At 55.8% G+C, this 13,327-nt stretch overlaps 1 protein-coding gene across 15 annotated transcripts in view; it reads right to left on the minus strand.

Moving 5' to 3' along the window:
- Nucleotides 1-1,119: 1,119 nt before the first annotated feature.
- Nucleotides 1,120-13,327, minus strand: part of SCRIB (scribble planar cell polarity protein) — a 110,598-nt gene continuing 98,390 nt past the window's right edge. For 12 of the 15 annotated variants that reach the window (XM_064407158.1, XM_064407148.1, XM_064407147.1 and 9 more), the window contains 6 exons: nt 11,128-11,292; nt 10,288-10,427; nt 9,595-9,632; nt 8,622-8,696; nt 6,259-6,310; nt 1,120-3,318 (listed from right to left, as the gene is read on the minus strand). In XM_064407158.1, the coding sequence (XP_064263228.1) occupies nt 3,158-3,318; nt 6,259-6,310; nt 8,622-8,696; nt 9,595-9,632; nt 10,288-10,427; nt 11,128-11,292 (631 nt within the window). In that variant the 3' untranslated portion in view covers nt 1,120-3,157. The remainder of the gene's footprint in view (nt 3,319-6,258; nt 6,311-8,621; nt 8,697-9,594; nt 9,633-10,287; nt 10,428-11,127; nt 11,293-13,327) is intronic. The other 3 variants (XM_064407149.1, XM_064407153.1, XM_064407156.1) reach the window with 3 other exon arrangements.

Here is a 13,327-nt window from a genome sequence, read left to right on the forward strand (position 1 = left end):
CCCCAGCCTCCGGTTATCCCGGGAGTTCCAGGGGCCAGAGCTGACAAACAGGTGGATTTGCTGTGGTTTGCAGCTTCCAGGACAGCCCCTTGAGCAGAATCCCAGTTATTCCAGACACCTCCCTGTTCTGTGTGGGGGAAATGCAGGGAACGACCAACGATGCCATCCCTCACCTCGCAGACCAAGGCAGGACTGACCCTGGAACTGAGAGAACTTGCATTTGGATCAGAGGGGTGGGCAGTGCAGGCTCCCAGCTGGAGTTGTGTCCAGCTGTGACATTTCCCAAATGTCCAGCTGTGACATTTCCCACCCTCCATCTCCCGGAGCCCGGCTGTGGATCGCTGCTGCTGCTCAGGGCTGTCAGCTGCAAGAGTTTCTTGCAAACCTTGCAGCCCAGCAAGGCTCTGCTCTTTGCCTGTGCCACCTTGCAGATCATTCTCCCCTTGTATTGAACCGGGTTATTTCTGTTCCTGTTTATATATAAATAATAGAATCATAGCATGGTTGGGCTTGGAAGGGGTCTTACAGACCATCTAGTTCCAACCCTACATGAATCATGCCTAAATAAATATCCCTAAATAAACACAATTCCCATTGATGATGTTTCTGTGTTCACTTTTGTCTGAAGGGGTAAATTATTTCCCATTGCCTAATCAGGGTTCCCTCTCCTGAGACTGCTCCTCCTTCCCTGGGGTGGCACAGCACGGTGCCCATCCACTGAACCAGACTCGGGAAAACCTGACTGAGCTACAGGAAGTGGGGCTGGTTTTTACCAGACAAACTATTTTTAAAAACTTTAATAATATAAACAAAATAGTGTTGGAGCTTTTTTGTTTTGGTTTTTTTGTTTGTTTGTTTTTTTAACACAGCCAAATAAGGAAAGCCAAGAAACTGAAGATCTTGCTGGTATCACTGTGTTTCATGTTGTTTTTTCTTTCCTACTCCTAATATTGATATTCTCAGCTGGCAGTAACTGGGGTGTGCATTGATTCCTGCTCCCCAAAGCAGGAACACCAGGAGCATCTTTGCTGGATCATGCAGTGAGTAACAACCACCAGCAGAGCACTGATGCTCAAACTGCAGACTTGACACAGGGCAAACCACTGTGACTAAAGGCTCTAAAATGTAAAGTAAACTTTATTATCCTTGAACCACAAAATAGATTTCTTTGGTTGTACAAATTTCACTAGTTACAGTCTTGATGCGCTAATTTTCCCTCGGAGTCTCTTGGGAGAGAACGGGAGAGAATCCAGAGCCTGGCACCAGGTACCGCACAGGGAAAGGAGAGAAGAATCACAAGTTAGTCACCAAAACCCAGCCAGGATTGTTTCCAAAACTGCTCTTGTTAAAAAGCAAATGCTAAAATTAGATTTAAAAAGGAAAAGCTCAAATTGCTGATGATGGAGGCAGCTGCAGCTGCAGTGTGAGATTATCAGAGTTCCCCTTCACAAGTCTGTAAAATCAAAACATACAGAGTCAGTTAAAATGATCCGCTGGATTTTGGCATGAAAGGAGAGGCTCAACTAAAAAACTGCACCCAAAAAACTGCATCCAGCTCTTTCCTTCAGCAAATGTACAAGCAGATGTGCCTGTCAGTGCCCAGCCACTGTGAGGCTCAAGGTCCAACCCTGGTCTTACTGGGGAGTCAGAGAGCACCAATGGAAGGGAACGGGATTGTGCCGAGCTCGGACCTTCCTCACGGTGAGAGGCAGTGATAAAAAGAAAAAGAAAAGGGTTGTTTCCCCTCACTAGTGGCAGCAGAGGCTGATGGCAGAGTTGGGAGCAGCAGCTGTGACCTCCACATCTGCAGAGCTCACACGATTCAGAACCTGCTCACAGCCCTCGTTCCACTTGTGGAAACCAAGGCTCACACCCCCACTCATTTCTCATTTTCCTTTTTCCCTCTTGTGTGGGCAAACGTGCATTTTCCCCATCCTCCACGGGAAGGGGCCTGAAGCCAATGAGCTGGCAAAGTGGAACTGTGTGGTTATTGCAAGGCACAGGCCAGCCCCATTCTGCTCCGTGGTGCTCCTGGTGCTCCCTGCCAGCCCACACCACACCACGCACCCCGTGACATCCCTGCCCACCCTACAGCCAGCGTGGGCACTGTGGACTCCCCACCAGCATCTCCATGTGCAGGATCCTGTAACTCCCAACGTGACCCCAGCAACTCCACGTTCTACCCATCCCCAGTTCCTGAACTCCACCCACTAAGGTACCTGCTGTCACACCTGCCACCTCTGCTGCCGTGTCCTGCCCCCTGTGCTGCTCCCACTGCTGTCACACACCCCTGCACCCCTGCTCTGGCTGAGGGCCCCGTCCCATTCCTCCCCAGCTGACCAGTTCAGCCCCAGTGCCCCAGGACAGACTCCTCCACTCGTGTGCTCTGGAGTGGCTCCCACCGTGGTGACACAGGGGGACGCGCCCATCCAGGGAGGGAGCTGTCCCAAGACAGCACAAAGCCCCAGCAGGAGCAGTGTCCCACCAGGGCAGAGGCAGGTGGCAGAGAGCTGGCTCTGTTTTCCTTGAGCACAGAGTGCCAGTGGCAGAGGGAGGCACTTTGCTGGAATTCTGGTGGTTTTTGTTTTCTTTTTTTCCTTCTTTTTGCCGCCAAGCTTCCCATTCCCAAACACTCCCAAAGGGAAGTGAGGTGACACAGTGCAGGAGCTGGGAGGAGATGCTTTTTGGCAAAAGACTGGAAACTAAATAGGAGTAAAGGCAGGCTGGACCTTCCTCCTGATTCCCACCAGAGGAGAAGCTCCTTTTAACCACTACAAAACCCAAGCTGAGGCAGTAACAGCTGGAGCCCAACACACTCTCACACTCCTACATTCTCCCTGTCCTACTCTTCCCCACACACAATATTTACAGGCTAAAAAGCTGCCCACTGTCCTGGCCACCCTTCCTCTCCATCTGCCAGCAGTCAGTCCAGTGTTGTCCCAGTTTTGGGATGTGCCCCAGTGCACTGTTGGGTGAGAGACGAGGGCGGTTCACAGCCCCAGAGGAGTCAGTTGGCCACAGAGCTCACGGGGAGCTCAGTCCCATCCAGAGTCTGTAGGCAGGGGCAGCCTGCTGCTGTCCCTGGAGCTCCCGAAGGGCTGTGCCAGGCCAGTCCATTGCCCAGGCTGTGCCAGGCCAGTCCATTGCCCAGGGTCACCTATGTGGGGACAGCGGTCTCCAGGCTGCGCCGGCTGTGCCGGAGCTTCCGCTTGCTGCTGTACAGGGCCATGTCCTCCAGGGCTGAGGGAGCTGCTGCCGATGGATCCCCTGCTCCCAGTGCGTCCTCCTCCTCTGGCTGCCCGTCCTGCTCCCGGGGAACTGCAACGACAAGAGGAGTTTGGATCTGAGGACAAGCCCTGGTTAAGTCAGGTGAGATCCTGAGAGGAAACCCTTCCCTGTGAGCTGGTGAGGCACACGCTGCCCGGAGGAGCTGTGGCTCGCAGCAGCTCGGTCTGATGGAACGTGTCCCTGCTCAGGGCAGGGGTGGGACTGGGTGGTCTGAAAAGTCCCTTCCCAGCCAAACCATGCTGTGATTCTGGCAGCACACAGCTGGCACAGTTAATGCAGATGTTCAGGCTATCATAGGATGACAGAATGGTTTGTGTAGGAAAGAACCTCAAAGCTCATCCCATCCCACCCCTGCCACAGGCAGGGACACCTTCCACTGTCCCAGGCTGCTCCAAGCCGTGTCCAACCTGGCCTAGAAGACTTTCAGGAGTGTTCCAGGGTATTCCCAGGTGCTGGATTTGGGACAGCACTGGTCTCAGTCACTCCCAGTATAACCCCCTGGTGACCCACAGCTCATGTAGGGAGCACTGTGGGTACTGGGAAGGAAGAGCCACGTGTGAGGAGACACCTGCCTGTAACATCCTTTGTTCATGGAACATGACTGGAGTGCAAGCTGCATGAACATCGAGTGTCCTGAAATGCTTCTGCTCTCCAGAGCAGGGACCCACCCTGGCCCAGGTCTGCAGGGGCTGAGGGGTCCCTCTGTCACAGAGGGGGAGGAGAGTCTGGTTCACAGAAAGAAGGCTTTAAACTCAGGGGCACCACAGAGACATGGTGGGACAGCTGCTGTGCCTCAGGGGCTGGATGGGAGGATCCAGACCCTCAGGGAAGGACAGGGGCAATCAGGTGAGGGTCACCCCCTGTGCCATGCCCATCTGGATGCAGGGAGCTGCTCTGAGGAGCTGACCAGAGCTCACAGGTCAGGACTGCAGGGACAGGTGACATTCCTGACCAGGGACTGCTGACATCCTGAGGATGTCAGAGAGAAAACAGGAACTACTGGAGGAAAGCACAGGCATTGCCACTGGTATGAATCCAGAAATTCCAGTTTTGTGTTGGCATTTTGGTGGGAAAGAACCTCTGAAATGCAAGTCTGGAGAAGAACAGGATGGATGCAAGTCCTTGGAGTAGTGATGTGGCTAAGAAAGGCTGGACAGGGATAAATTAAAGCCACAGGAGGGCAGAGAGCACCTGTTTGGTTCCTGAGTGACAGAGCTACAGAGTTCATTAGCCAACAGCAATTAGGGCAGGCGCAGGATGGGGAGGCACCGTTCCTGTGGCAGCTGCTGCCCACACCAGAGAGCCCAGGTGGGCAAGGAGCACAGGGAAAAAGCAGCTCCTCACATCCCATAGGCAGCTTTCCAGTAACAGGAGCAGCACACAGTCATCAGGGGAGCTTCTGCAACCTGGGGTTACAGAACTGGGGAGCAAAAGTCTCCAGGTGGTCTGGAGAAGTCATGCCACAACAAAGGGAACATTGCTTGGTTCCACCTGAACTGCTACTCTGCAGTTCAGCAACTCACGGCCTCATGGAAACCTTGGAATAAAGGTTTTTAAATCCAGAAGTCAGACCAGGGAATGGAAGGAACTGTTTCTGCATGGGCAAGAGGATGAGGGTGTGCTGGGAAGAGTGAGATGCCAACACTTTCCTGCAGTTGGATTTCCTCAGAGTTCCTGTTGTAATGATCTGCTAGCACAAAGTTTCAGAATTGCTGTGAGTCAAAAAGCCATAACTCCATGATCCAGGACAACTCTGATTATGCTGGCTGGAATGCTGCACTGCCTGGGAGAGTGAGATGGGATGGGGGGCTCTGAAAAAGCCAGGAGAGCTTGTTCCCATGCCAGGACAGCTGACTGGCATCCTCACCTCCATCCCTTCCAGATGGTGTGGGAAAAACCTGCTTCTTGTTTGTGTGCCCCACACACAGCACAGCTGATTTAAGCATTACTTCAGCACTGAGGGCTGGGTCTCTCCATGAGCACCACATTTTCTTTCTGGTTTTCATCCCATCTGAGGGCCCCACAGGGCAGGAACAGGCAACAGTGAGCTCTGGGTGCCCTAAGCACCAGCTGCTATTCCCCAGACCTTCCCTGAGCTCTCAGTTCTTGCACTGCCTGAACAAACAACCTCAGGAGAATAACCCAGAGCTTAGAGGATGACTCTGAGAGATGAAGAACAGATCCTGTTCTCAGGAAAGTAAGTTTGTGTAGAGTCCTGCAGCAGAACCTCCTGGAAACAGCTCAGCCATGGGTCAGCTGTCTGGGATGCAGCCTTGACTCAGAGGAATTTGTCAAGATAAAAGGAAGTGTTTTGTTTTTTAAATAAAGGGGTGAAACATGCAAAAAAAAAAGGGTAGAAGCAAACCAGCACCAGCTGTTAGAGGCTACACAGCAGGCAGGCTCTGCCCAGCCCCTGGAACCAGCTGGGTGAGTCTCAGCTGTCTGTTACAGTGGGACAGGCAGACACAGCCCAGCTGGACAGCCCACAGGTCCAGCTCCACACCTTTAACTCCTGCTGACTGAGGTGGCACGGCCCACGAGTGTACCTGGGATGAATTTACCTGCACCAGTCCCCGTGCCAGCAAAAGGGGCACGAGGCAGACCCTGCATGGACATCATGCACCTGCAGCACGTGGCAGAGGCCAAAACCTCCCTGCCACATCCTACTGCCACTCCAGGACACAAACTGGAGAAAAACAGGCATGCTTGTAACACAGCACACTGGGAAAATTAGTCATCACTGAAAATGATGCAAATATGCAAATATCCTACCCAAAATGAACGCGGTGAGCGCGGAGTTGTCATTCTAGAACAGACAAAACATGGCATGGCTTCAAGCAACAGAAGGTGAGCTCCTCAGGGTGGATCCACTAGGCAGGGGGACCCTCCAGACCCAGAGCAGAGAGTGAGCAGAGCAGCCAGGACTGCCTGGGCCTGGCCTGGGCCTGGCCTGGGCTGAGCTGGGCTTACCTGAGTTACTCCGGTCATCGCCGTATCTGAGGTCATCAGCTGCATCAGGGGACTGGAAGGGAAATGAGATCATTCACACCTCTAACACCTGAGCCCAGGGCTTCCCCAGCCCCCTCCCACACCCCAGGGAGGGGAAGGGACTGGCACTGCCCAGAGGGGCACTGCCCAGAGGGGACACTGCCACAGAGGGACACTGCTCAGAGTGGACACTGCCCAGAGGGGACATGGGCACAGAGGGGAGAGGGGCACAGAGGGGACACTGCCACAGAGGGACACTGCTCAGTAGGGACACTGGCACAGAGGGAACATGGGAACAGAGGGGACACGGGCACAGAGGGGACACTGCCACAGAGGGACACTGCTCAGTAGGGACACTGGCACAGAGGGGACATGGGCACAGAGGGGACAGGGGCACAGAGGGGACAGGGGCACAGAGGGGACACTGCCCAGAGTGGACACTGCCCAGAAGGGACATGGGCACAGAGGGGACACTGCCACACAGAGAACATGGGGACTGGCACTGCCCAGAGGGCACACAGGCACAGAGGGGACACTGCCCAGAGTGGACACTGCCCAGAGGGGACATGGGCACAGAGGGGACACGGGCACAGAGGGGACACTGCCACAGAGGGACACTGCTCAGAGTGGACACTGCCCAGAGGGGACATGGGCACAGAGGGGACACTGCCCAGAATGGACACTGCACAGAGGGGACACTGCCACAGAGGGGACACGGGCACAGAGGGGACTGGCACTGCCCAGAGCGCACACAGGCACAGAGGGGACACTGCCCAGAGGGGACACTGCCACACAGAGAACATGGGCACAGACAGGACACTGTCACAGAGGGGACACTGCCACAGAGGGACACTGCCACAGAGACTCCAGCAGGAATCTCTCGTGCCTGGGTCGAGCACCCTGGCCTGGTCTGTGTGCAGGAAGGAGAGGAAGAAACACAAAAGGCACAAAGTGTAGAGAGTGAAGAAAAAAGGCTGTGAGCTGAAAGAGGGGAGATTTGTGTTGGATGTGAGACAGAAATCCTTGCCCATGGGTGGGCAGCCCTGGCACAGGTGCCCAGAGCAGCTGTGGCTGCCCCATGATCCCTGGCAGAGCCCAAGGCCAGGCTGGATGGGGCTGGGAGCAGCCTGGGACAGGGAAGGTGTCCCTGCCATGGCAGGGGTGGGATGGGATGGGATTTGAGGTCTCTCCCTGCCCAAACCATCCCAGGATTCTGTGAACTGTTGCGCCCACAGACACTGCCTGAGGGTTTGGAGGAGCAGCCTCCTTTGGAGGCACCTTCTCAGCTGCATGCAGACCCAGTGCTGTACCTGGGGAAATTTGGGTGGTCTGGAGCTGCCACAGGGCTCAAGCAGCCAGTCCCCAACTCGCCTGGGACAGAACTGGAGAGGGGCACCTTCCAAAGGAAGGCACCCCAGGAAAATGAGGAACCACTTCCAGGAGCAGAACAGCACCACCAGGGACAGGTGCCAGTGAAGAACAGACACCAAATAAAGCAAAAGTGCCTGAGAATCCTCACCCTGCAGCTCTGCCACAGCCAGCCTGTCTGCAGTGACACACCTTTGTGTCCCCACAGTGAGGTGAAGCCCAGTGTGGCAGTGCTTGCTGGCTCTCCACACACAGAATCTGCTTCATGCTCTGTATACAGAACTAAAAAAACACCTAAAACCCTTCAGACACAGGGTATCTGCTCAATTCACCTGTCACAAATACTGTCAGGGACTGACTGACCCAGGCAGTTACAGCTCCCAGACCTACAAGATTGGTTCCAGTGGCCTCCAGAACAGGGGCCAGGGGCCAGGATCACCTCCAGAGCTGGCAATCCATGACAAAACAGCTTAAAGCAGCCCATTTGAGGAAGGAGAAGCACCTCACCATGGCTTTCACTCTCAGAAGCAGGTGTTGACACCCCAGCTCACTGCCAGCAGAACTACAGCTTGAGAGCAGGCACCCCAGCTGCTCCTGGCCAGGACACCAGGCACAGCCCAGCTGAACTTCACATCTGCTCCAATTTGGCATTTGCTAGCCATCATTTCTATAACTTTTTCTTCCCTTTTAGTTCTCATCTTTCACTTAAAAATATTTCAGGAGCCATTCTGGTGAAGACGCAGATGTTTTCTATCTGCAAATCTTTTGTCATTAATTTTAAAACCATCTGGACCAACCTTTTCCTAACCCCTCTTGGCTGAAGCCTCCAACAAGCCCTGAGTTTTCAGCAGGACTGGTGTCCCTGCCCCTGCACAGGCACGGCCTCTGCAGAGGGCTCCCCCAGACCCCTCAGCCTCAGCTCCTCCACCAAACCAAGGCCTGAGCTATGCAGAGGTGGCTCAGCATGCAGTTTATACCTGGATTTCGTAAACAGGTTTGGAGGAAGGAATAGCAGCAAATTCCCGGTAGTCAAACTTCTTTTCAGACATTGACTAGAAGGGACAGCAGAAGGGAAGAAACAGAGAAGAGAGAGTGAGGGAGAGAACGGCTGGAGAGGCAGCAGCAAGCTGAGCAGTGCAAGCAGAGATCCCAGCAGAAGCAGAGGGACATCCTCAGGGAGAGGCAGGAGTGCCTGGACAAAGCCTGGGACACCCCTGGGACACTGCTTTGGAGCTCTCCTGGTGGCAGGAGGGGTTTGAGCCACAGAGGAAACATCACTGCTCCAGTGAAATGCTGGTGCACACCAAGCCTGGTAGGAAAGCTGGTTTGGGGGGAAGTTCATGGCAAGATTTCTGATAGCCAGAGCAGAGTCAGAATTTCAGCCCAGGGCTGTTGTGGGGTGACCTGGCAGGACAGGGCTCCCTCTCTGCTGCTTTCCCTGGTCTGTCTCACCAGCTCTTGCAGTGCTGTGCAACAATGGCCCATGGCATTTACTCAGGGCTAGGAAAAGGAAAATGCTAATTGCAGCTGCAGGTCTGCCTTGTGCTCTTGAGGAAACACAGGGCCAAAGCCCCTGAAGTGAAGTGAAAGGCTTTCAGAACTCAGGCAAAGGCTTTCAGAACTCAGACAAAGGCTTTCTGAACCAGAGAAAGGCCCTCTGAGCATGGGGAAAGGCTTTTTGGACCTGGTGGAAAACTTTCTGAACAGGGAGGTGAAGCGTCACAGAAAGGATGGCATCATAAAATAGGGGACAGAAAGCAGATGTCCCTGGGAGCTGCAATAAAGGAGTTTGGCCAAGTTCCATCCATGGACCCCTCACCCTCCCCTGCACCATGCAGCCAGACCTGGCTCAAGGATTAGGTGGGGACCCACAGCTCCCAGCACAGCTGAGCAACCAGGGAATGCCAGGATTCAGGAAAGGTGACAAAAGCAAGCAGGAGAACATCATACCAGCCTTCCTGGGGAAGTGACGTTCCTGGGGCTGCAATCTGTAGGAGGGGACAGAAGAGCACAGTTAGTGACAGGCTGGCTGTGGGACAGCCACCCCCAGCCACCAGCAGCATCAGAGTGGTGACACCACACTGAGGGCAGGCCCTGCCTTCTGCCCTCCCAACCAACACCTCTTCACTGCTTTCTCAGAAAATCAGCATGTGTTCCCACCCTGTTCCCTGGAACCTTAGCTCTGCCCCAGGTGCTGTCACATGTTCTACAGGTGAGCCCCATCCCTGTGCTGTCCCCACATGCCCCCAAGGACCTTCCAGCTGGGTGGAAGGAGGGAATTGCCCCCAGAAGGAGGGAACTGTCCCCCAGAGCCCTGCCTGTCCCTGCAGGCAGCAGCAGCAGCAGCAGCTCTGTACCTTCCAGGCAGGAAGAATGAGGGAATTGCCCCCCAGAAGCAGGGAATTGCCCCCAGCCCTGTCTGTCCCTGCAGGCAGCAGCAGCTCTGTACCTTCCAGCTGGGTGGAAGGAGGGAATTGCCCCCAGAAGGAGGGAATTGCCCCCAGGAGGAGGGAACTGCCCCCAGCCCTGCCTGTCCCGCAGGCAGCAGCAGCTCTGTACCTTCCAGTTGGGAATTGCCCCCCAGAAGGAGGGAATTGCCCCCAGCCCTGCCTGTCCCTGCAGGCAGCAGCAGCAGCTCTGTACCTTCCAGCGGCGTGGGCGATGGCGTGGGCGCGGGCGAGGGGGACTCTGCCAGCTGCTCCAGCGTGCTGCGCTTCTTTCCCTCCTTGGACTTGGCAATGACCATCTGGGCTTTGAGAGCATCCTGCTCCAGGGACTTCATCCTGCCTCAGGAACGGGGTGGGGAGGAGAGGCCGTCAGTGCTGGAGAGGGGACAGTGCCACCCGTGTGCGGCAGGGCAGGGACAGAGCCCTGGGCCGGGCACAGCCGGGTGGAACAAAGCCCCCCAGGGTGCCCAAGCAGGCAGGGGGACAGCTGGGCTGGCTGCCATCCCAAAACACACATGGGACCACATGTGCCAAACACACAGAGCCTGAAGCTATGGATCAACACACTGAGAAGCTGCGGGCAGCCCCAGAGTGCCACACAACAGGACAGTGACCTGAGCTGGGGACAAAACTGCAAGGATCACACGAGCAGGATCAGTCCTGGGGGCTTTACCCTCCTCTGGGCTCAGTGTGCTGCACCTTAACCCTTCTCAGCCTGCAGGAGGTCATGAAGGCCAGGCTGGATGGGGCCCTGAGCAGCCAGCTCTAGTGGAAGGTGTCCCTGCCTGTGGCAGGGGGTGGAACTGGATGATCTCTAACGTACCTTCCAACCCCACTGGGACTCTGTGACACAGCTGTGGAAAAGTGGGTCCAGGTGTCTGTTCCTTCCTGCCCATCAGACAGCCCCAGCATCCCCCCTTGTTCTCTGGGCAGTGGGCAGCAGGGACCACCCCCACGTCCTCCTGCCCCAGGAGGCCCCAGAGGGGCACGGGGACACAGACAGGAGCATGCAGCTGTGGGGAGGGGCAGTGCACACCTGGATTGGCCTCCTGAGCCAGGCACTCTCGAGGCGTGGCTCTGCACTGGGCTAGCCATCTGAGCTGGCCTGGCCCCGGGAGCAGCAGCCCGCTGCCGGGACTGGTACAGCCTCCTGGCCAGGTCCTGCTCGTACTGCTTAACACTGTCTTCAAGAGCTGAGGATCTGAGGAGGAGCAGCAGGAGAAGGAACAGGAGAAGGAGGAGGAGGGAGAGATGACGGTGATGAACATTGCAGCAGACAAGAACAGGAAAAGAAAGAAACAGATACAGGAACGTACCCTGGGGAGGGGAAATACACACGGGGCAGCCTGGGCTACCCTGGTCCCAGATGTGATCCCACCCAACCCTGGCCACTGCTGAGGCAGCAGGAGCCCCTGGGGGCAGTCTGAGACTGCCCAGGAACATCAGCTCCATCAGTCCCCACATCCAGGGCTGCCTTCCCCTGAGCTGAGAGGGAACAGGAACAGCTCCAGCCCCAGGGGAAAGGCTGTGGGGTGGTCAGAGGGTGTGTGAGTGTGGGTCAGGCTCTGGGCACACGTGGGACAGCCTCTCAGCTACACTGACCATGTGCTCCATACACCTCAGCTGAACCAAGGAAAGGGGAACACGATGGCCAAGCACAGGACACACATTTTGTCCTGGGACCCTGAGGGTGAGCGTGTCCCTAAACCAGTGTGTGCCAAAATGCTCATGGGCCTGGCTGGCACCTGCCCCAGGGTGTGCCCCAGAGCCTCTGAACCTCCCTCTTCCCAGGGGACAAGGAATGGAGGGACACGACACAGGGAATGGCTCCCACTGCCAGATGGCAGGGATGGATGGGATCTGGGGCAGGAATTGTTCCCTGTGAGAGTGGTGAGGCCCTGGCACAGCTGTGGCTGCCCCTGGATCCCTGGCAGTGCCCAAAGCCAGGCTGGATGGGGCTGGGAGCAGCCTGGGACAGTGGGAGGTGTCCCTGCCATGTCAGGGGTGGAACCAGATGAGCCCTAAGGTCCCTTCCACCCCAAACTGTTCCATGACTCCATGACTGTGCCAGGGGCTGTGTGTGCCCAGAACCCGTGTGAAACATGGATCCCTGTGTCTGCAGAGAGCACGGGGGGTGCTGGGGGAAGGGGGCATCACACATCCTGGCAGGGCACTGATGGCACAGGGAGAGCAGGGAAAGCTCAAGGAGGTGCAGACTGAAGGGTCATGAGTGACAGCACAGAGCAGAGAACTGGAAAGAAGCAGAAGACAGGAGATTAGAAAGGGAGGAACAAACCCAGTGGGTTGGTGGGGCTGAGCCCCCTGAGTGGGGCAGTGCAGAACTTCCCCTGCAGCACAGGGACCTCTGGAGACAGGACCTGACCACATCCCTGTGCCCATTCCAGAGCTGGAAAGAGGGGCCCCGGATCCTCCTGGAGATCTGTGGCAGCAGGGAACATCCCTCCTTGTCTCACAGAAAGGAGCTTTGCAGTGACTGACTGATTCCTGCCCAGGGCACCAGCCAGGCCCTTCTCCAGGACCTGCACAGAAAGCTGGGCCTTGGCACTGGAAGCAAAGTGGAGCTGAAGCCCTGTTCTGTCAAAATTCAACACAGTGGGGCTGGATCTGACAGCTCAGGCAGCTTCTCCTTGACAGGCACTCCCTCCTCAGGAAGGCTCTTGTTTTGCTAGTCTCATTTTCCATGGACAAAACACACTTAAAAGAGTGAAGGTCTGGGATGAGAGATCTCTCTTGTGCCCACAGCGGACAAACCCCTGGTGCTCCACACTCACTAACCCTCCTGAAGTGTCATGTGAAACTTTTACTGTGCCCTGAGCAGCTCCAGCCAAGTCCCAGCTGGCCCAAGACCACAGGCTGATAAACAGCAACATACAGGAGCAAATCACATCATCACATCACCTAAAATTATCCCCTCCCAGCATCTTCAGGTTTATCTGCTGGCAACACCAAGCTCCTGGAAGAGCAGAGTGCCCAGACTGGAGCTGCTCACTTGGAACAGCAGCAGAGATTCTGCTTCCCAAAGTCTGCATGGGTAACATCCTGCTTCTCCTTCTGACACCCACCTTAAACAAAGCTTCTATCACAGCATTCCTTGGATTCATTCATGCTTGGGCATGAACCAGAGCTCTGGGAACTCAGAGAGCCTCCCCAGAGTGTGAGGAATGAAGGGGAAGTGGAGGCACCAGGGAGTGAAACCTGCACGTCCCATGGGAAGG

This window comes from Passer domesticus, unplaced genomic scaffold, assembly GCF_036417665.1.
Source record: "Passer domesticus isolate bPasDom1 unplaced genomic scaffold, bPasDom1.hap1 HAP1_SCAFFOLD_81, whole genome shotgun sequence".
In the NCBI taxonomy this organism is placed as follows: Eukaryota; Metazoa; Chordata; class Aves; order Passeriformes; family Passeridae; genus Passer; species Passer domesticus.